This window comes from Rhinatrema bivittatum, chromosome 2 (genome assembly GCF_901001135.1).
Source record: "Rhinatrema bivittatum chromosome 2, aRhiBiv1.1, whole genome shotgun sequence".
In the NCBI taxonomy this organism is placed as follows: domain Eukaryota; kingdom Metazoa; phylum Chordata; class Amphibia; order Gymnophiona; family Rhinatrematidae; genus Rhinatrema; species Rhinatrema bivittatum.
The window spans coordinates 41,612,533-41,636,130 of NC_042616.1; the positions used below are offsets into that span (position 1 = coordinate 41,612,533).

The 23,598-nt window shown below is 46.7% G+C and overlaps 1 protein-coding gene across 1 annotated transcript; it reads left to right on the plus strand.

Annotated features, from left to right (window-relative positions):
* Positions 1–230: 230 nt before the first annotated feature.
* Positions 231–23,370, plus strand: LOC115083197 (zinc finger protein 316-like). The gene is made up of 6 exons (XM_029587003.1): positions 231–486; positions 12,052–12,178; positions 17,584–17,697; positions 17,836–17,985; positions 21,369–21,373; positions 23,122–23,370. The coding sequence occupies exons 1-6, from the start codon at positions 463–465 to the stop codon at positions 23,368–23,370; spliced, it is 669 nt and encodes a 222-aa protein (XP_029442863.1). The 5' UTR covers positions 231–462.
* The last annotated feature ends 228 nt before the right edge of the window (positions 23,371–23,598 follow it).

Genomic DNA, 23,598 nt, shown 5'->3' on the forward strand with positions numbered 1-23,598 from the left:
AAAAAAACAAAACAAAACAAAAAACCAAAAACCCTGTAAAAATGACAAGTTTGTAGAAAAGATGAAACAGGACTAATCTGGATGCCTGACTTGTACCTCCTGTCTCAGACACCCTCCAGCCCCCTGCTATCTCCCCAGATCCATCTTAAGAAGGGGGGCTCCATCTACCCAGCATGCACTTGAAAAGGAAGCGGCGAGGACTCTGCGAGGAGCTTCGGGAACGCTTTGTGCTTTCTCCTCCTCTGGGATCGGACTGCAGGGCTGTAAGGAGCAGAAGGGACTCCAAAATAAAAGCAGAAGCGTTCCGCTTCCCGGGACTGGAAAATCTCTCTGAGCCGCAGCTCCGGATCTGCAGCAGGAGACAGGAAGGACTTTATCCGATCCCCTGACCTGGAACAAGGAAATCTCCAAGCCTGAATCCTTCTCTGCAGCTGTAGAATTCGGAGAGAAAACCGGATATAAATGTCTGCCCTGGTTTCTGATCAGGTGAGAAATTCTTCGCTGTCCTCTTGCGTACAGGCCACCAGCACTTAAAGGAAATCTTTTCCCTGTGCAGCTCTCCCATCCTTCCCTCTGGTCACCCTGCGATCAGCAGAGATTAGCAGGGTGCAGAGATCTCTCTGTCCCACCAAATTGTGTCACATGTATAACAAACCTGCAGGGCTGTCGCTAAGGAGGAGGGCAAATCGGGGCAACGGTCACTTTCCATAGTAACCCCGCCCGCCCCCTCCCAGTTAATGTGTCACCTCCCCTTCCTTGAAGCTTGGAGTCGCCGGCTGACGCTTCCCCACCCTTTGGTGTAGCCCTGCAAGGTGAAGAGTAGCTGCTTGGCCATGCACCACTGGAGCCACGAGGCTGAGGGGCGGTACTGTGCTTCTAGCACATTCCCGCCGACGGCTAATTTCTCTCTCTCTCTCCACTACGGGTCAAACAGCTGATCTGTTCACATGGGAAGGAGAGGAGGCAGCAGCAGCAAGAGCAGGTTAGAAGCAATGGAACTGACAGCCCCACTTTTCCTGCTGGCCGGCTGCAGAGGGGAGAGGGATTTGAGAAATGGGGGGTGGGGGGGAGAGAGAAGCCGTTGGGAAGCAGAAAGAGGAAATTTCCATAGATAGGAACTTTTTGATTTATAGTCACACTGAGATCCTCATGGATTAGCAGAGGTGGGGGAAGGGGTGTCTGCTGCTGGTGCAGGTAGCATGCACAAAACCTCTTATATGCACACACTAATACTCACGTGTACTCTCACACTCCTTCACATACACGCTCACTGACACTCATTCTCACACATATACTGTCACACATGCTCACTCACTTCTTTCTCGCTTCCACACACACATTCGCTCCTCTTTTTCTCCTGCTCACACACACATTCACTCATTCTCTCTATCTCCACTATTCCAGTAGCTGGGTCTGCTGCTCTGCAAGATGTACAAGATGGCAAATTGGAGCTCCATCTTGTGCGGATTTTTGAGGTCTTGGCCCTGGGCATACGAGCCACGATTTGTAACAGTTTTAGCTTGTCTGCCCTGGGTTCAGCAACTGCAGAAGCAAGCAGTGCCAGTACCTGTGGTGTAGCAAGCGGAGCGTTTTTAAGCGGCCGTGGCATACAGAGCTGATGCCTTCTATCAGGACTTCTTCCCGGATTATGTTGGCGATGTCGACCAAAAGGCTATTATGGTTGCGCAACGGGTCGGTGGATATTTAGCTGGGGGCTCTGCCGTTTAAGTCCGTTCGGAGAGGACTTGGAGCAGAAGATGAAACAACTGGGAGAGAGCAAGGGCCATAAGTTGCCAGAGGGCAGGCCACAGAGTAGGCGATTCTTGCCTGCTTGGGTCAAAGGAGGTTTTGTGAAACACTAAAGGTCCTTCCATGGTCCAGAGGCAAGCCGCAGGCAGACGTCAGGTCAAGGAATAGACCTTTCGGGGTGGATGGAAGCCATCCCGAGACAACTCTGGGGCAAGTGCAGGAGTTGCAAAGTCCTTGCAATGAGCGAGGATGGTCCATTCTTCCGTTCCAGCCATCGGAGGGCGCTTGGCACTCCTTCTACAAAGAGTGAGCCAGAATTACCACAGACCAATGGGTCTTAAGTGTGATAAAATATGGTTACATGTTAGAATTTGCAGGTCCGATACGAGATGCGTTTATTGCTTCCTCTTGTGCTCCTCCCGCCAAGCCTGAAGCTGGTTCATCAGATGGTGGATCGTTTGCGGCATCTGGGGGCTATTGTTCCAGTTCCTTACGAAGAGCAAAAAAACAGGGAGTTTTCCATCTATTTCATGGTCCCAAAAAAGGAGGAAATATTTTGCCTGATTTTGAACCTTAAAAAGATAAATGCGGCTCTCAAGGTTCCTCGGTTCCGCATGGAGGCCCTGAGGTCAGTCATAGCAGTGGTATGCAAAGGAGAGTTCTTGGCATCTCCTGATTTCACGGATGCGTATCTACATATAGCGATCAAGATGGCGCATCAGAGATTCCCTATACATCCCCAGATCAGCCCAGAATTTGGGGTTTTCCAACCCTGCCAGCAGATGGTGACAGAGAGAGTTTTACTGACACTGTGAACCTGAAAGATGTAGTAGGCCAGATTGACAAACTAAAGCGTAGCAAATCACCTGGACCGGATGGTATGCATCCTTGGGTACTGAAGGAACTAAAAAATGAAATTTCTGATCTATTAGTTAAAATTTGTAACCTATCATTAAAATTATCCATTGTACCTGAAGACTGGAGGATGTCCAATGTAACCCCAATATTTAAAAAAGGCTCCAGGGGTGATCCGGGTAACTATAGACCAGTGAGCCTAACTTCAGTGCCGGGAAAAATAGTGGAAACTATTCTCAAGATCAAAATCGTAGAGCATATAGAAAGACATGATTTAATGGAACGCAGTCAACACGGATTTACCCAAGGGAAGTCTTGCCTAACAAATCTGCTTCATTTTTTGAAGGGGTTAATAAACATGTGGATAAAGGTGAACCGGCAGACGTAGTGTATTTGGATTTTCAGAAGGCGTTTGGACAAAGTCCCTCATGAGAGGCTTCTACGAAAACTAAAAGTCATGGGATAGGAGGCGATGTCCTGTCGTGGATTACAAACTGCTTAAAAGACAGGAAACAGACAGTAGGATTAAATGGTCAATTTTCTCAGTGGAAAAGGGTAAACGGTGGAGTGCCTCAGGGATCTGTACTTGAACCGGTGCTTTTCAATATACATATAAATGATCTGGAAAGGAATACGACGAGTGAGGTTATCAAATTTGCGGATGATACAAAATTATTCAGAGTAGTTAAATCACAAGCGGACATTACAGGAGGACCTTGCAAGACTGGAAGATTGGGCATCCAAATGGCAGATGAAATTGAATGTGGACAAGTGCAAGGTTTTGCATATAGGGAAAAATAACCCTTGCTGTAGTTACACGATGTTAGGTTCCATATTAGGAGCTACCACCAGGAAAAAGATCTAGGCATCATAGTGGATAATACTTTAAAATCGTCAGCTCAGTGTGCTGCAGCAGTCAAAAAAGCAAACAGAATGTTAGGAATTATTAGGAAGGGAATGGTTAATAAAACGGAAAATGTCATAATGCCTCTATATCGCTCCATGGTGAGACCACACCTTGAATACTGTGTACAGTTCTGGCCGCCGCATCTCAAAAAAGATATAGTTGCGATGGAGAAGGTACAGAGAAGGGCAACCAAAATGATAAAGGGGATGGAACAGCTCCCCTATGAGGAAAGACTAAAGAGGTTAGGGCTGTTCAGCTTGGAGAAGAGACGGCTGAGGGGGGATATTATAGAGGTCTTTAAGATCATGAGAGGTCTTGAACGAGTAGATGTGACTCGGTTATTTACACTTTCGAATAACAGAAGGACTAGGGGGCATTCTATGACGTTAGCAAGTAGCACATTTAAGACTAATCGTAGAAAATTCTTTTTCACTCAACGCACAATAAAGCTCTGGAATTTGTTGCCAGAGGATGTGGTTAGTGCAGTTATTGTAGCTGGGTTCAAAAAAGGTTTGGATAAGTTCTTGGAAGAGAAGTCCATTAACGGCTATTAATCAAGTTTTCACTTGTGCCACATGCAGTTCCTCAGTATTCTCTTTCCCAGCAGATGGCGACAGAGAGAGTTTTACTGACACTGCTGCATAATCACTTGTGCCACCTGCAGTTCCTCAGTGTTCTCTTTCCCTAGCAGATGGCAGATGGTGCAAAACCTGAAGTTCTGTAGTCAGGAGACCAAATGTTTTTTTGTTTAAAAATGACGAGCCTTCCTCCCAAAGGCTGGTGGGTCCTGGAGGGAAAAATCCCTGTTGGTTGAGGTGGACGAGCTGGGTGTCAGTGATCTTTGTGTATGCTCGATCTGTGCTTCCGTGGGGTGTAAATCTGGTGATCCAGATTCCCTCCCCTTCACGAGGCTGTTGAAGTGGCTGCAGGCTCAGGATAGCTGGTTTTTTTTTTTTCTTTTGGGCTATCTCCTTTTAATTCTATGGACAGCTCTGTGTTCCAGACTGTGAATAAAGTTTAAAAAAACAAAAACAAAAAGAGAAAAAGAGACAGGTAGGAATCCTATGTTTTTGTCTTTGGCTGACTTCCTGTCTGTTTACTTTGGCGGCTGGGGAGTGCAATGCTGCGATTCTCAGCAGCGGGGGCTTCTTTGGGGCCGAGGTGAGCTTCACGCGTGGCTCAGCTTGCCGCACCTTAATCGCATTGGGTTGTGCGCTTCTTGTTCCGCTAGTGGTGAGGGACCGTCGGATGCTTTAAGGGCCACGAAAAGAAGGAGGCTGTCGCCCGTTTCGATTCCTTCAGTGCCACAGACTTTGCGCTGGCTAGAGGATCTGTTTCCCCTCGGTGTGGGAACAGCAGACATTTTGAAAGCTCATGTGACTCGGGTCATGCTGGCAGAGGGGGAGGGGGGATTTCCCTCCGAGGCTTTTTCCGGCTTGTTCAGGCTCCGGGGAAGAGCCTTCCGAGTGTCTGGATTTGGGTCCCAAATGTGTGCCGATCCAAAGGAAGCGGGCCTGCGGTGGTCCAGCGCTTGTTGAGGTCCGGTTCCGTCTTGGGGGGGGGGGGGTCCTCAGCTGATAGTTCAGAGGGCTCAGTTGAAGCTGTGGAAGTTCCAGAGGGGCCTCTGGCACATGACTTTTCAGTGGATCTGGATGTGGTTGGGGCAAATCCGGGGATGATCCGGAAGAGATCCCAGTTACTAAGGGGGATGACCCTAAGGTGGTTCGACTTTTTCGTAAGGAGGAACTTGGGTCGTTGATTTCTCAGATTTTAGAGGAGCTCGGGGTCAAGTTCCCACAGGAGGACTCTGATCTAGAAGGAGCTGATCCAGTCCTGGATGGGCTGTGGGGCCCAGCGAAAATCTTTCCTTATCATAAATCTGTGAAGAAGCTGATGGATCGAGAATGGGGGACTCCCAAAGCCAGTTTAAGGGTAGAGTAGGCTATGGCGAAGCTTTATCCTTTGCCTGAGCAGACGTTGGATCTGCTTTCCTTTCCTAAGGTGGATGGGGTGGTTTTGGCCATTACCAAGAAGACAACTATTCCGGTGGCGGGTCCGCAGCATTGAAGGATCTTCAGGATCGGAAGCTGGAGGTGCAGTTCAAGAGAATTTTTGAGGTGTCAGCTTTGAGTTTACGGGCAGCCATTTGTTCCAGTTTTATGCAGCGGGTATGTCTGCATTGGATGTAGCAGCTTCAGGATGCAAAAGCTGGAGAGGAAGCGTTTAAGGCTGAGTGTTTAGAGGCGGCTGTGGCTTATGTTGTTGATGCTCTGTGAGGACCTCCTCTAGGGTTATGGTGTTGGCCGTGTTGGCAAGGAGGCTATTGTGGTTGTGTAATTGGTCAGCGGATGTGTTGTCCAAGACTCAGCTGGGGTCTTTGCCTTTTAAAGGATGGCTCTTGTTTGGAGAGGACCTGGAGGAATTGATGAAGAATTTGGGTGAAAATAAGGTGCCCAAGTTGCCTGAGGATAAGCCTAAGGGCAAAAGTTTTTTTCAGACTCGTTCCCATTTTCAAAATACTAGAGGTTCTAGCCTAGCAAGAGGAGCAGCAGGTCTGCAGAGGCAATTTTTGTTCCAGGCCAGTCTTGGGGACAGTCCTTTCGGGGAGGCTGGAACCCTTCTGGGACACCGCAAGTGGTAGTGCAGCCATCAATCCTGTGGTAGATCACTTGGCACGGTTTTACGGGAAATGGGCCAAAATTTCCGAGGATCAGTGGGTCCTCAGTGTAGTAAGAGACGGCTACACAATAGAATTTTCTCAGCCTATCTGGGATTTGTTTCTGGTTTCCCCTTGCAGACCCATAGACAAGCAACTGGTGGTTTGGGAGACACTGGACTGGTTGTGGAAGCTAGGAGCAGTAATTCCGGTTCCGTGGGAAGAACGAGGCTTAGGAAGGTATTCCATTTACTTCATCATTCCAAAGAAGGAATAGACTTTTCATCTGATCCTGGATTTGAAAAGGGTAAATGCGGTGCTCAAGGTGCCACGTTTCCGGATGGAAACCCTAAGGTCGGTGATAGCGGCATTCCACAAGAGCAAGTTCCTGGCTTCTTTGAATTTGATGGAGGCATATCTGCACAAACCCATTCACCCAGGTCATCAGCGATTTCTGCAATTCATGGTTCTGGGTTAGTATTTTAAGTTTCAGGTCTTCCCTTTGGGTTATCCATGGTGCCATGCACTTTCACCAAGGTGATGGTGGTGGTAGCGGTGGCTTTGCGGCAAGAAGGAGTTCTGGTGCACCCCTATCTAGACGACTGGCTTGTCAGGGCAAAGTCCAGAGGACCTTTGTTGTCAATTGGTTCGGAATGTGATCCACACTCTCGAGTCACTCAGCTGGGTAAGCAAAGAATCACTTGGTTTCCTCGTAGTCCCTAGAGTATCTGGGAGCCTGGTTCGACACTCTCGGGGGCAAGGTGTTTCTAATGGAGGAGCGGGTTCTGAAGCTGTAGGGACAAGTTCATTGGTTGTAGGGTTGTTGAATGCCCAGAGTCTGGATTATTTGCAGGTTCGGGCTCGATGGCTTCAACCATGGAATTAGTGCTGTGGGCATTTGCTCATATAAGGGCCCATGCAGTGAGCTCTTTGTCTCGTTAGAATCCGCTCTCGGAGGAGTTTCACCTTCCTTTTGCCGCTCAAGGGTGTTGGCAGGGATAATCTGTCATGGTGGCTTCTGAGTTCCAATATGACTTGGGGTGTGGAGTTGGAGGTCCCGGAGTGGGTGGTTCTTACTACCGATGCCAGTCTGGTTGGAGTGCGGTGTGTCAGCAGCAGTCCATTCAAGGCTGCTAGTCGGCGATGGAGTCTTCTTGGTCTATCAATTGGTTAAAGACCAGAGCAATGCGTTTAGCGTTACTTGTCTTAATGCCATTAGTCAAAGGTCAGTAGGTGAGGATCCTGTTGGACAATGTGAAGACCGTGACCTACATCAATTGGCAGGGGGAAACCAAGAGTCAGGCAGTGGCCTAAGGAGGCTCAAGAATTGATTCTCTGGGTGGAGTGTCATCTGGAACGGATAGGAGCGTTGCACATCGCAGAAGTGGAAAACATCCAAGCGGATTTTCTAAGTCTCAGGTTATTAGATCCGGGAAAGGTGGGTACTGTCCGAGACAGCGATGCAAGCTCATCCACAGGAGGTGGGGCTGCCCCTGTGTGGATCTAATGGCGATTTGTCTCAATGCAAGGCGGCTCAGTTTTTTAGTCAGAGAAGAGAGCACGGGGCCGAGGGAGTCAACGCTCTGGTGCTGCCTTGACCTTGGGAACTTCTGCTTTACATGTTTCCTCCTTGGCCTCTAGTAGGCAAGGTGTTGCGTCGGATAGAGAGACATCTGAGTAAGGTAGTGTTGGTAGCCCCAGAGTCAAGTAGCCACGTCGGCCGTGGTTTGCAGATCTGGTCTACTTAGCCGTGGACGGTCTGTTATGCTTGTCCATCTGCCGGGTCTTCTTCAGCAGGGGCCAATATTTTCAGAACAGGCTGCTCACTTTTTTCTAGCAGTTTGGCTTATGATCAAGGAGAGGCAGCGATTGAGATGCAGGGGGTACCCAGAAGCGGTTATTGCTACACACCTTCAGGCTAGCGGATGTCTACTTTCCTTCCTATGTAAGGTCTGGAAAGTTTTTGAATCCTGGTATATCACTAACGGTTTATGAGCATTTTGATCTTTGGTGTCTCAGATCTTGACTTTTCTTCAGGAGAGTTTGGTCACATGTTTGACTTCAATTCTCTTAGGGTCCAGGTGGCTGCTCTGGCTTGCCTAAGAGTTAAAGTACATAGTTGCTCTCTGTACTTTCATCCTGAAGTTAGTCCAGTTTCTTCGGGGGGGCTAAGAATTTTCATCCACCGGTTAGGAGAGTTTGACCGTCCTGAAATCTCAGTCTCAGAGGTTTGTGTGAGGCACTTTTGAACCTCTTCAGAGAGTGACGCTTAAAGATTTGACCCTGAAGCTCATTTTTCTGGTGACCATTTTTATAGCTAAAGAATCTCTGAGTTGCAGGCTTTGTCTTGCCGTGATCCATTTCTGCAGATATCGGACTCAGGGGTGTCCTTGTGGACAGTATTCTCATTTTATTGACAGAAGCGTTTTGACAAAGTTCCTCATGAGAGGCTTCTAGGAAAGGAAAAAGTCCATGGGATTAGGTGGCGATGTCCTTTCGTGGATTGCAAACTGGCTAAAAGACAGGAAACGGAGTAGGATTAAATGGGCAATTTTCTCAGTGGAAGGGAGTGGACAGTGGAGTACCTCAGGGTTCTGTGTTGGGACCTTACTGTTCAATATATTTATAAATGATCTGGAAAGAAATACGACGAGTGAGATAATCAAATGTGCAGATGACACAAAATTGTGCAGAGTAGTTAAATCACAAGCAGATTGTGATAAATTGCAGGAAGACCTTGTGAGACTGGAAAATTGGGCATCCAAATGGCAGATGAAATTTAATGTGGATAAGTGCAAGGTGATGCATATAGGGAAAAAATAACCCATGCTATAATTACACGATGTTGGGTTCCATATTAGGTGCTACAACCCAAGAAAGAGATCTAGGTGTCATAGTGGATAACACATTGAAATCGTCGGTTCAGTGTGCTGCGGCAGTCAAAAAAGCAAACAGAATGTTGGGAATTATTAGAAAAGGAATGATGAATAAAACGGAAAATGTCATAATGCCTCTGTATCGCTCCATGGTGAGACCGCACCTTGAATACTGTGTACAATTCTGGTCGCCGCATCTCAAAAAAGATATAATTGCGATGGAGAAGGTACAGAGAAGGGCTACCAAAATGATAAGGGGAATGGAACAACTCCCCTATGAGGAAAGACTAAAGAGGTTAGGACTTTTCAGCTTGGAGAAGAGACGACTGAGGGGGGATATGATAGAGGTGTTTAAAATCATGAGAGGTCTAGAACGGGTAGATGTGAATCGGTTATTTACTCTTTCGGATAGTAGAAGGACTAGGGGACACTCCATGAAGTTAGCATGGGGCACATTTAAAACTAATCGGAGAAAGTTCTTTTTTACTCAACGCACAATTAAACTCTGGAATTTGTTGCCAGAGAATGTGGTTCGTGCAGTTAGTATAGCTGTGTTTAAAAAAGGATTGGATAAGTTCTTGGAGGAGAAGTCCATTACCTGCTATTAAGTTCACTTAGAGAATAGCCACTGCCATTAGCAATGGTTACATGGAATAGACTTAGTTTTTGGGTACTTGCCAGGTTCTTATGGCCTGGATTGGCCACTGTTGGAAACAGGATGCTGGGCTTGATGGACCCTTGGTCTGACCCAGTATGGCATTTTCTTATGTTCTTATGTTCTTATGTGGGATCAGCGTTTCATGTGACTCAATCAGTGGAACTTCCGGCTTTTCCTGAGAAGGACTCTTCTGCACCTCATGAGAGGGAGCTTAAGCTTTTGGATGATCGCAGTGCTCAAGTATCTCAAGGTAATGAATGAATTTAGGGGGGTCGGATCATCTTTGTTTTGTGGAATGGTTCCAAGAAAGGTTCTCAGGCTTCCAAGGCTACTATTGCAAGGTGGCTTAAGGAGGCCATTGGATCCGCGTGCATAACAAAAGGGCGTTCGGTTCCTGAGGGTTTGAGAGGCTCATTTTACATGATCTCAGGAGGCCTCGTGGTCAGAGGATCAGCTGGTTTCGCCGTAGGAAATTTGCAGAGCAGAGACTTGGAAATCGCTGCATAGTTTTGCAAGACGCTATTGTTTTAGATGTGGGGGATCTGGAGTCCCGGTCATTTGGCGAGATTGTTTTGTGAGCAGGTCTCTCTAGGACTCACCCTAAATAGGGAACTTTGGTATATCCCAGGAGTCTGGATTGATCTGGGTACGTACAGGGAAGGAAAATTGGTTCTTACCTGCTAATTTTGGTTCCTGTAGTACCACAGATCAGTTCATAACTCGCCCAATCTCTAGATGTGGAGAGTTGTCCACTCAGCTGAGGTTTATTGGTAGGGGATAGAGATTTTCATGGTATGGAATACAGACTTGTTGGAAGGTTTTGTAAATTTGTTGAATTTGTTGGTGTTTTTACGATATTTTGTGCTTGGGTACAGGCCAGTATTGAGGAACTGCAGGTGGCACAAGTGATTATGTAGCAGTGTCAGTAAAACTTTCTCTGTCTCCATCTGTTGGCAGGAATGCAAAACCCAGGAGTCTGGACTGATCTGTGGAACTACAGGAATGAAAATTAGCAGATAAAACCAAATTTTCCTATTTCTGGTGTTGGCCCGGAGACCCGGCAATGGCTTTAGAATTCCGGTGTCTCCGGGCCAAATCCGGAGAGTTTCCAGATATGCAGATTTCAAGCTGGGGATGCAGGGATTGAGTGACAAGAGATAGTTGGGATTCAAGAAATAGAGGTGGGGGAAGGAAGGGAACGTGTGAACTGAGGGGTGAGATTGGGGAGCAGGGCTGTCTTGGGGGTGAAGGCAAATCAATGTGACTGCTCTGTCATAACTTTGGCAGGCAGCGAGGTGACCCAGGGTAAGGGGAGGCTTCCTCTCACTCTTCAACCTTGCATAGTGAGGCTCTAGTTCAGCTAATTTGCCCTGGGACTCCCCACCATCTGGAGTCAGCCCTGCACACATGAACACGCTCTCATATGTGCACAGGCACTCTCTCTCACACACTGCCCACACATACCACGCTCACTCCCTTCCTCCCCAGGCCCGACACTGCACTCTCCATTTTCCTACCTTCAGACACCAACCCACCAGCCTCTCTCCATCCCACCTGTTCACCTACTGCTGCTGTTTCCTACTCCTTCATCCAACCCGCACAGGTCAATACCTCTGGCCCTCATGTGCTGCTACCTCCTCCTTCATCCAACTGCTGAATCAGCCAGCACCTAAGATTTCCAGTGTGCTTCTGGATACAATCTGTACAAAATACCGGAGATTTAAGAGAACAGAGTTCCCTGCATGCTATAATCTGCTAGAGAGCTGATCTCACTGACCAAGGGCTCAGCAGAGTCCTTCCCTTCTATATAACCTGATTACGGAGCCTTTTCTCAGAGAGCACAACTTCAGACATCACTAAGCTTTGTACTCAGGATTCTTACTTCATCTGAACCTCATCCCTTACCCACTGGCAATGCATCTTTACCCCTGCACCATTCCCTTTCTTCTTGCTCTCCTCCTACCTATTCTGTCCTTGATTAGCTGCTGTATGTCTTCCAGTACCTAGATGATTACTCTCAATCTGCCTCACCGCTTTAACACTTTGCATTGCTACAACCGAGAATTGATCCCAATCTACCTCATTTGTACAGATGCCCTACCTTCATGTCCACATTTCTTTATTCTGATTGAAAATTGAAAGCTTACTGTAACTCTAAATGTGAGTTTATTTTGACTGCAATCTACCTTGAGACTAATGTCACTTTAACTGTAGTTCAGTTTAACTTTGATTGTAATCCGCCTTGAGTCCATCTTGGGGAGAGGTGGAATATCATACCACAGTTTATTGCACACACAATATAATGAACCTGGAGGGAGAGGAGCTGAGGGTGTCCTATTTGTTTTTCCAGGCATCCATCACATTCAGCGACGTGGCTGCCTATTTCTTGGAAGTGGAGTGGGACACTCTGGGAGAAAGGCAGAAGGAGCTGTACAGGAAGGTCATCAAGGAGATTCACGGCATCCTCATGTCACGGGGTAAATCTGCCTCTTCTGTCATCTGCCACCCCTAGAAGCATTGCAGGATGGCTGCTGCCATTTAATCAGGCCTGGAAAAATCCCAGGTGCCAGGGGCACCTGAAATGAAGGGCCTGGCTCTCGAAGCCATGTTTAAGTCCAACACGTTATCTGGCTACATGCCGACTTTTGACTATTTCTGCCACTTTTGTGGCTAAAGTTTAGCTGGATAACATAGGGGTATTCTGGAGTGGGGTTATTATTAGGAAGATAATTTATCCAGCTAACTCCAATCATGCCATAGGGCAGGATACATTATTTCCAACTAACGTTAAGATAGTAGAGTGTATTCAGTGGTGCAGCTGTGCTGCTGAATATCCTGCCAAAGCCAGCCTATCGGACCCAGGGCACTTAGTCTCTCAAGAAAAGCCATTTTCAGATCAATCTGCTGGAACTAAGAGCAATCAGATGCTGTCTGATGATGATCGCACATCTTCAAGGGAAGAACTTATTAATTCAAACCAACAATCAGGTTGCCATATTTTATGTCAACAAAAAGGAGGTACAGGGTCATGGACTCTCTGCCAGGACGCATTCAGGATTTGGCAGTGGGCAACCAGGAATTTCTTTACATTGCCATCTATCTTCCAGGGATCTCCAACCCGCAGTAGAGTGTTTCGTCCACCCAAATGGTCTCTGCAACAATCAGCAGCCAAAAACCTATTCAGTTTATGGATTCTGCCTTCAGCTGATCTATTCACCCCAGAGCAAAACAGAAAACTTGACAAATTTTGCTCATTTCTACCCTCAGTCTCAGGTTAGCTCAGGGAGCTTTCCTACTCGATTGGGGAACCTGTCTCGTGTATGTTTTTCTGCTGATACCACCGATTGTGAAAACAATGCAAACGCTGCTGCAAGACTGCACTCACTTGAGCCTCGTAACTCCGGCATGGTCCAGACAGATATGCTTTGCGTTTCTCGTACAACTTTCCAGCAGTTCCTCCATACATCTGGGGATGGACCCTGCTTTGGTAAAAACAAGTTGAAGGAATGCAATTTCATTTGAACCTTCCATCCCTCAACCAGATGGCTGGGATGTTGAATGCTCCTTAATCACCAGTTTCTCTCTTTCCAGAATGTTGAGAGCGTGGACCCTTACCGAGGGTGAGTTGGCGCAACCTGCAGGGAGGAGTCCTGTAAGCCCCCACTGTCATTAGGCAGAGTGGACTGGAGCAGAGGCCCAGCCGGAGCTTCACCAATACCAGCCCTCATTCCCCTTAATTTGAGCCCTCGGGAGCTGGGGCTGGCTCCACTTAGGCACAGGCCTTTGGGTTGGTGGAGATCCAATGAGATGCGGGTGCGACAGGCCAGTACAGGAAGAGCAAGTGGAGTTAGATTCGAGCAGAGGTCTAGGCGGGCAGCGATCAGGAGGAGTCGTGGTTCAGGCAGTGGTCAGGGCAAGTGGAAGTCAAGCAGCATCAGGGTCCAAGCCTAGGTCAAGCCAGAAGGTGAATCCAAAAAGAAGCCAGGAGCTGGCCTGAGGTCAAGAACCAGCAGTCCAATCCAAGAGGCGAGGAATGAGGAGAGGCGGAGAAGACGAGACGCTGAAGACAGACAACAGAAGGACTGATCAGGAAGACAGGAACCAGACTGCAGGGAACCAGGAGTCAAAGACAGGAATACCCTCAGGATCGAGAACTAGGAACAGGCACGCAGGGCAATGCTCATCTCTAGGCGAGATGACCTATTGCCAAGGCACTGGAAGAACATGTGGAGTGGCCTTAAATAGGCACCAGCCTGTCATGTCGTCGGAGGGCACCGCCTGGCCATTCCTGCCATTGGCCCTTTAAAAGTGGGGGAGATGACCGCACGCGCACCTAGGGAGGCGGAAGGAACGGCTGGCTGGAAGGCAGTCCCGGGCCTGATGCCCTGATAGCATCCTGCCACGCCGGGGAGAGAGAGGCTGGAGCAGTGCGGCGCAGCTTCCTGCTGCACTCAGAAGAGGACACCGCACCAAGCCCACCAGAATCAGGGGAGGCGTGGTGTCGGGAGGCCACGCAACCGGGCCCGACTAGCAGGTAGGAATGGCAGGCCGCAGGGTGGGCCGGAGGTCCGCCAAACATAATACAGAGACATTGAAGACCGAATGGTTTCTGCTAGGAAGCCCTCAATTAGGAAAAACCATGCCTTTAAATGGAAGATAAATTCAATGTGGTGTCATCAGAAAGCTTTGAATCCATTTTCTTGTGAGCCCAAGCATTTGCTGATGTCCTTGCTCTTTCTTTCTATCTCAGGCCTCACGATATAGAAACATAGAAACATAGAAATGACGGCAGAAGAAGACCAAATGGCCCATCTAGTCTGCCCAGCAAGCTTCACACATATTTTCTCTCATATTTATCTGTTTCTCTTAGCTCTTGGTTCTATTTCCCTTCCACCCCCACCTTTAATGTAGAGAGCAGTGATGGAGCTGCATCCAAGTGAAATATCTAGCTTGATTCGTTAGGGGTAGTAGCCGCCGCAATAAGCAAGCTGCACCCATGCTTATTTGTTTTACCCAGACTATGTTATTAGCCCTTATTGGTTGTTTTTCTTCTCCCCTGCCGTTGAAGCAGGGAGCTATGCTGGATATGCGTGACGTATAAGTCTTCTCCCATGCTGTTGAAGCAGAGAGCCATGCTGGATGTGCATCGAAAGTGAAGTATCAGGCACATTTGGTTTGGGGTAGTAACCGCCGTAACAAGCCAGCTACTCCCCGCTTACAGATATCCTCTGTAAGAATATATCTCATCACAATAGCAACTTACCATGTTATAGTAGACAGTAAACCCATCTCTACTCATCCACTGGGGTCAAGATTTATGAAAGTTTATAGCATTTGAAACCTCTGGTGCCAAAAGTCTCCAGTCCTGTTGGAGTATAATGTTGTCCTTTTCTATGTTTATGAAGCCACCTTTTAACCTTTAGAGATGGCTTCTCTGCAGTTTTTGAAATGTAAAGTAGTTTTTCTTGTAGCAGTGACTTCGGCTACAAGAGTCAGCAAACTCTAAACTCTCATTCATTATCCACTATAGATGCAATTCTTCAACAATAGAGTGGTACGCCGCACTAACCCAAAGTTTCTTCCTAAAATGGTCTTGGCTTTCCATATCAATCAATTCATCATATCACCTGCCTTCTTTCCACCACCACATGCATTTGAAGGTGAGAAGAGCCTACATATGTAGAGTTCCACAGATCAGTCCAGACTCCTGGGTTTTGCATTCCTGCCAACAGATGGAGACAGAGAACGTTTTACTGACACTGCTACATAATCACTTGTGCCACCTGCAGTTCCTCAGTACTGACCTGTACCCAAGCACAAAATATCGTAAAACACCAACAAATTCAACAAATTTTCAAAAACGTCCAACAAGTCTGTATTCCATACCATGAAAAAGGAAAGAATTCCACCATAGCTCATTGTTTCCTATGACTGTAACAGATTTAGAATAGCGATTGTCATATATTCATTGTCCAACTGGATAGCGGAATACATTCAGCACTGCTACTCTGCAGCAGGCGTGCAAATCACAGACTCTGTGAAAGCTCATCACGTGAGAGCTATTGCTTCTTCCTATTGCTCATCTCCTAGAAGTGCCTCATGAAGACATCTGCAAAGCTGCAACTTCATCTTCAGTTCGCACCTTTATGTATCACTGTTATATGGACCGTCACTCAAGGACTAACAGTAAATTCGGAAAAGCGGTTTTTTAAGTAATCTGTTCTCAAACTAGCTTAATCTCAACAGTGGAGTCCGGGATACTTACCATTAAATGCTCGGCTGCAACCCTCCGCTTGGGACTCCCCACATGTCATGGTTAATTCAGCCTGTTTTCAATTAAAAAAAAACAAGTTTGCTGGCCGAAAATGGTATTTTTTTCGATAGATAGCAGGATAACTTACCTACCTGCCTCCCTGGAGAGTGGACAACCTAGCTAAAATTAACTCTTATATTTAGACTGAGGCTCACGAGGCAGTGCCCTTATGGAAAACTCCCACACATGCTCAGTAGAACTAAAAGCTCTACAAGCAAGAGAGATGAGTCCATTCATCGCCCACATGGCACGGCTAATTCAGCCTGCTATTTACAGAAAAACACCATTTATTGTAAGTAAACTTGCTGTACATTCAGGTATTCCCCATTCCCAGAGAGCTTACAAAGTTAGGTTTACTAGGTCACAATAAGGCAATATTGTGCGGAAAAAACAGTGTTTAATGCATATTAATGTTGTTTATCGCGTGATAATGTGATATTGCATGATATTTTAGCCAGAATCCACTCCCTATGGAAATGAGCTCCTTTGAATCATGCATAAAATTTATATAATGCATGCAAAGCAGCTTAGCCATGTTAAATTTTATGCAAATAAAATAACAAGACTGACTTGGAAAAATGTCAGCCCCGTTACTTTCTCTTATTTGAAGGAGGTCTGTGTATTTAGCCGTGGGGTTTTGCTTTATCCCTGCTGACCCTGGAGAGGGGCAGTTGATTTAATGGGAAGGGGTTTGGAGAGAGGTGGATTGTCATCGCTCAGTTTACATTCTATTTTTTAACAATTTTTTTTTTTTTTTGCATGGCCGCTTCACAAGGCAGCCCTGGGGCAGGCAGTGAGTCTAGCAGGACCCCCCAGGAGCTTTTGCAACACTTTTGGGGGGTGGTGGTGGTGGTGGATTCATTTAGGTGACCCCATGCAATTAGGAAGCCCCGGCTGTGTTCTTTTTTTATCACAGACTTTTTCCACAATAAAAGAAAAGAACGTGGCGATACCACTGCTATACCTTGTCAAGGAGGAGCAAATTATCGCAGAATGACCACCCTGTGATATTTTGCCCCTCTGTGATGATAAAATATTGTGGCTTTGTAAAGGACCCTGTAAGTTTGTAGCTGAGGCAATGGATGCTGAAGTGACTTGGGAGCATGGTTGGGATTTGAACCCTGGCTTCCCTGATTCACAGGCCAGCTCACTTCTCTAACCCAGATATCAGTGCAGCAGAACCTGTAAACCCTCCAAGTGTTCACCGGATGTCTTGGGTCAAATCTCCCCTTTCCTCCCTCTTTGTATCCCAGGTGCATTGGGTTTTCCTTCTCGGATGATTTTTAGAAGCTGGGATTCGTTCTCTCCAGGAGGGCACAGGCTTGCAGAGATGATTGGCGCCTGCAGTGCCTTTCATATAGGAGGCTGATGAGTAGAAATGATTGTACCAGAAATCCTCTAAGGTTTAGTCTTTATCAACTTTCTCTGCTTGGCAAGCTTTGTCAGGCAAATGCACACCCAGTGACGCAATCACCCCCACCTTCATCAGAATAGGAAATGCATGAAACCCCCCCAGTGGTTGTACAAATACAAATCTGAAATGTAACTTTTGCTGTTTTTTATTGACAGGTTATTCAATTCTTAATCCTGATGCAATATTCAAAATTAAAAAGGAAGATGAGAAATATTTCACTCCACACTGTGAGTGGGAGGGAAAAGAGAACCTGACTGACCCCAGTATTGGTAAGTAAGTGTTCTGGATACAAAGGGCTTTGCATTTTCAGATCACAGGGGATGGATGATTAACATCAAACGTTTGGAGACTTTACATCCATTTCCTGATCTAATATTAGCAGGTCCTCGTTTGATTTCTCATCGCAGGCCTTCCGATTGTAACGTCTGTGTTCTCACTAAACGTTAAACAAGAGGAAGATCTGTCCTTCGTGGATCCTCCTGAATCAGAGACGACTGAAGAGATTCATCCTTCTGTAACGGGCAAGTATCACCTTCCTCCTGGACACCTGTACCAAGGTCTGCTGGTGCCGTTTAGGGATTCAGCTCTGGGTGGGACAAGACTTGGTCAGGCTCTCTCTTGTTCCCTGGGGGGCACCTGACTGGGCTGTGGAACTGGGGCTGTTGCAGGGGATGCCAGGGGGATGCCAGGGGGGAGAAAGTCTAGTGAGCAATGATGCCAGACCTAGGCACTAATTGAGTGCTGATGCCAGGTCTCCTTCCCCCGACGTCTGCTCTAGTGACACAGTCCTCGCACTACAGTGAGCAAGGAAAGAAAGCCTCTGCTCACAATCTTGTCCTCTCACGTGGCAGCCCAAAGAGGTCAGGGCCTGTGAGTGCAGGCTTAGCCCCCATGCTCACTGCAACGTCAGGATTGTATTAGTGGAGCTGTGAGGGCTGGAGGGAAGGGGCAGTCATGGTTGTAGTGGGAGGGGCACTTACGGAGATCTGGGGCAGGATTATGGGTTGGCAGGGGGTAAGAAATTTTCTACGCCCTAAATTTTGCCCACCTGTGTACAAGCTGGTGCATATAATCCAGGCCTGCCATTGAGGGCAATAACTGCCTGATTAAGCTGCAGATGTATAATGGGTGGTGCAGGTATGGAGTTTTCTGTTCCTGGTGGGTTAATGCGACCTCCATTATGTAAAAATCTTCAGAGGGATAGCTGTGTTAGTTTGGTGCAGCAAAACTGACAAGAGAGTCGGGTGGCAACTTATAGACTAACCAGCTTGGTGCCTGGGTGAGGTGAGGGGCTGGGGAGGATGAGTGCTGGGAGCTGTGGGGGGCGGGGGGCCTGGGTGAGTAGAGGGGACTGGGGAGGATGAGTGCTGGGGAGTTATGGGTGGGGAGAGGAGCTGCCGGGGACTGGAGGATCTGGGTGGGGAAAGGGGACTGGGAGCGAGACTGCTGGATACTGGGGGGTTCTGGATGGGGCTGGGGATCATGAGTGCTGGGTTCTGTGGGGTCTGGGTGAATAGAGGGGCTGAGTACAAGACTGCTGGGGACTGGGTGGGGAAAGGAGCTTGGGAGCCTGTGTATGAGAGCTGAGGGGGGGGTGCGCTGTGTGTGAGGATTAAGTTTGTGTGGCCCCCTTCCCCCCCCCAATCCATGACAACCTCAGGATGATGGCAATCAAAAATCCCATGTAGGGAATGAAAGCAGGGGATTTTTTAATTCCTAAATTAATTGCTTCATTTACTATTTTTTCTTTTACGTTTTCTGTTAAGTAACCTTTTTTCAAGTTCCTACCTTATGCCTTTGTTAACAATTTTATTATAAATGTTCTCTGTATTTGACTATGGAAATATTTTTTCCTGCTTTTTCTGTTTTATGTAAACCGGTATGATTTGCATTTTAATGTAAGAATGTCGGTATAGAAAAATTATAAATAAATAAATAAATAAATAAAAGTTTCATTACTGGATGTTTGATGCATCTGCTTTTATGAACTATATTGGTATTTTGGGAAATGTATAAACATTTTCATGAGGTTTAAATTATAATTATTGAATGTTCTATTCATCAGCGGACGTATTTATTTATTTATTTATTTTTAAATTTTGATATACCGAGGTTCTTGTATCAAATACAGATCACTCCGGTTTACATAAAACAATGAGATGCCCAAAAGAAGGGAAGGGCTTTACATATAACAATAGAACAATGTACAAATTGATCCTAGAAAAGTATAGTTACAAAAAACGTTTGAACTCTGTAACAAAGTATAGTAGCAACTAAAACAAAAGTATCATAGTATAGTGATAAATAAAACAATAATGCACAGTATATACAATAAAGTATATGTTATATACAATAAAGTATATATGAATACAGTATATACAATAAAGCATAGTATCTTAATGGGGAACAAGTGGACGGGTTGACGTGACTTGAAATATTGATTCTTTTTATTACTATGGTTTTAGTATTATGATTGACATTTTATATTGCTTGATTTTATTTCGGTCGACCTTCCGGTATTCTGCATATGTGACCAGAGGGGGGGATTCTGCTAGTGAGTAGTTTCGGAGTAGGGGGTCTATAGCAGTCTGGCTTGTTCTGTTTTCAATAGGCGGTGTATGGTTTTACAGGGGCCTGTTGTAATATTTGCAGTGCTGCTCTTTCCTGGGTAGGGTGGTTACTGAGTCCTGGGAGTTATTGTTGTTTTGATATTGCAGATTTGTTTCATGGGGTAAACTGTAAGTCTTGGCAGGCTGTGATAACTTTTATTGGATTGTGTTTAAGTATTATCCCAAAATACTGTATGTGAATGCTTCTGATCTGATATCTGAAGAAGGGGGCCTATGTATTTATGAAAGCTTTTGTACAACATTTTTATTTTACACATATTTTTAGGCAGTCTGGCGTGTTCTGTTTTCCTAATAGGAGGTGTACTGGTGTTTAGGGCCTGGTGTAATATTTGCAGTGTTGCCTTTTCATAGGTAGGGTTCTTGTCGCTGCTTGAGCACTGATTTTTGTACGGGAGGTTTACTGTATTGTAATTCCTTATTCATGCCTTTCCGAGGGCTAAGCCCACACCACATACTTGCTAAATAGGTCTAATGCCCTATGGGTTCCAGATATCTTCTCTGCCTTGGGGAAGGGGGGTTGAGGGAATAAGACTGCAGGAGATCTGGGGGAGGGGGTGTGGGAGGGGAGAGGGAACTGAACAAGCACATCACTGGTGAAGAGACAGAACGATCTGATAATAGTTAAGTTCAGAGATATTTCTGGTGAGTCATGAAGCCATTGTCTCTCTTCAGACCTAGGGTGATGGTATTAATTTATTTTAATGAGTTCCATTTCAGTAGTTTCGTGCTGGAGTGTCCCTTTGAAGTTCCTCTGTAGGAGTATGACAAACTTAAGGTCAGATAGAGAATGTCCTGGAAGGTTGAAATGTTCTCCTATTGGTTTCTGGATGTTGCCATTTCTAATGTCAGATTTATGGCCATTTATTCTTTCCCTTGGGGTTTGCCCTTTCTGTCTTATGTAGACGGCAGAGAGACATTGTTGGCAGGTGATGGCACATATTACATTGGAAGAAGAGCAGGGGAATGAGCCCTGGATGTTGTGGTTGATGATGTTGGGTTCTGTGATGGTGTTGTCCGGGTTAATAGGTGGACAGAATTGGCATCTGGGTTTCTGGCAGGGTCTTACTCCCGAGTTGGTGGGTATCCGTTTGAGGTTGAGGGGCTGCCAGAAAGCCAGGATAGGTTTGCCACCCACAGCCTGTGTTTATTGTCCAGGACAGGCTGTAGATCCTTCACGATATGTTTCAGCGGTTTCAGCTGGGAGCTATAGGTAACAACCAGAGGTATTCTATCAGTTTCCTTTTTGAGATGATCCTGTAGCAGAATGTTCCTGGGTATTTGTTTGGCTCTGTTGATGGTTTTTTTCTTAGCTGAGGTAAGAAAACAAAGTGGTGTTGGGAGGTAAATGGTGTGTGTGTTTGTGTGTGGGGAGAGTGTGTGTATTGGTGGTGTGTATTGTGGGGGAACCTTCCTCCATCTTTCCCCACCCTTCTTCCTACTCCTTACCTCACCCATATGAATTAGTGTTTGTGTTTTGGTGGGGTGAGTGTGTGTGTGGGTGTATGGGTGGGTGAGTACACACTTTTCTCCCTCTCCTATTGTACTCTCCACTTTGTCCTCCTCCCTATTCCCCCCTCTCCTTTCTCATTTGTGTGTGTGTGTGTGTGTATGTGTGTGTGGAGAGATGAGAGCGATACAGTGTGACTTGGATAATGTGTGGGTTTGGGGGGGGAGTGCACTCTTCCTCCCGTCTTCCCTCACACGCTCCACATTCTCCCCTTCTCCCCATGTGTGTATGTAGGGGGGGTGTATGTGTTATGGGGTTGGTGTAGAGAGTAATTGGGGGGATGCGTGTTTGGGGGGGGGGGGAGGAGTATTTTTAGGGTAAATGAGTTGGGTGGGTGTGTGTGCTTCCCACCTCACACTCTCCACTTTGTCCCTCCCACATTCTCCTTTCCCATGTGTATGTGTGGGGGGTCAGTGTGGTGGGGGGAGGGTATTTGAGAGTGATGAGGAATTGGGATGTGTGAGGGGGTTGGGGCATGGTGGGTATGGGGGAAGGGAGTGTGGGTTTATGGAAGAAAGTTTTTGGGGGTGGTGTTTATGTGTGCAATCTTCATTTTCTCATCTGCTCTTCCTCTCCTGTGTGTGTGTGTGTGTGTGTGTGTGTGTGTGTGTGTGTGTGTCTTCTGAGGTTGGAGTGGAGAGTGTGTGTCCCCCTTCCCCAGTCCTTCCCTCATCTTTGTGTGTATAGGGGTGGCAGTGTTTTGTAGCAGTGGTGGTGATACAGGAAGTGGGTGTAGGTTGCTGGTGTAAGTGTGGTTTTTTTTGAAGGGTATTTGGATAGGTTGGTGCAGGTGTTGTTGGGATGTGTGTGGTGGGGGTCGGTTTGTGAAGGGATGAGGATAGGAGGGGAATGATGAGTGTGTGGGGATGTGGTGCATGGGAAGTGGAGGGTGTGCACTCTCTGCCTCTTCACCTCTACTCTCATCCTCCCGAGCCCACCTCTCTCCACATAATCTGATATTCCTCTTACTCTCCCCCTCCCCTCCCTTCCTCTCTCCTTTTTCACTCTTCTCGCTCACCCCTCCCCCTCCTGCCTTGGGCTCGGTCCTGGTCTTTCTGCCAGTGGTGGAGCCTGGTAACCCTTACCAGTCTTTCTCCTGCCAACCAACCCTGCCATCACAATACGGCTCCATTTTTCTCTTCTTGAGAACCCCACCAGCCTTGCCACTGATGTCGCCCCAATGAATGAATGTCCCCAAGGCGCTGATGCCAGCACCGCATCTCTGTGGATGTCGGAGGCCCTCCCACTGCCCTGGGGAGCTTGGTGACGCCCGTGATTGTGCAGACGCACCACCATGCTCACCCTAATATAGAGAGACAATTATCAATAGCTCAACAGCAGAGACGACAAAATAATTGCGAAGAGCTATCACAAAATTAAAATCAAAACATTAATAAAAGCTTTTAAAAAAATACAGAATATGAAAGTCAACTATTAGAGCAAATAGATTAAAAAAAAAAAAGCCGTAGTCCCTAACAGTGAAAAACTTGTGTGAAAAACCAACTTTAATCCCTTTTCAGAATTTGAGATAATTAATTCTTGTCTTAATTGGGTAGGTGATTTATTGCAAAGAAGAGGAGCCATATAAGAAAAAGGATAGAGGCGTGGGTCTTCAGCCTCAGCACAGTAGGGGAGGGGTAAAGTTAGCAGCTCTGACTGAGGAGGAGGGCACAGCAGAGGAGGACTGTAAGAGATCAGCAGATCCAACTAAGAGCCGGGGGAACCGTGACAGAAACATCAAAACCAGTAACAAGAATTTTACATTGCACTCAAAAAGTAACCGTGAGCCAGTGAAGCGTCATTAAAAGCCAGCTGACATGATCCAGGTTTTTGTGCTGCACCAAAGCAGTGTAAGCCACAGTGTTTGAATTTAGCTGGAGCGTGGTTATAAGTGCCATTTGGCTACTCCCTAAGTACAGGGCAATTGCCGTGATCAGTGCAACTTAAAATCATCTCGTGTACTCCTGTTTCCCAGTCCTTCTTATCCAGCACCGATCTGAGATGGAGCAAGTAACCAAGGTAAATCCACGGCT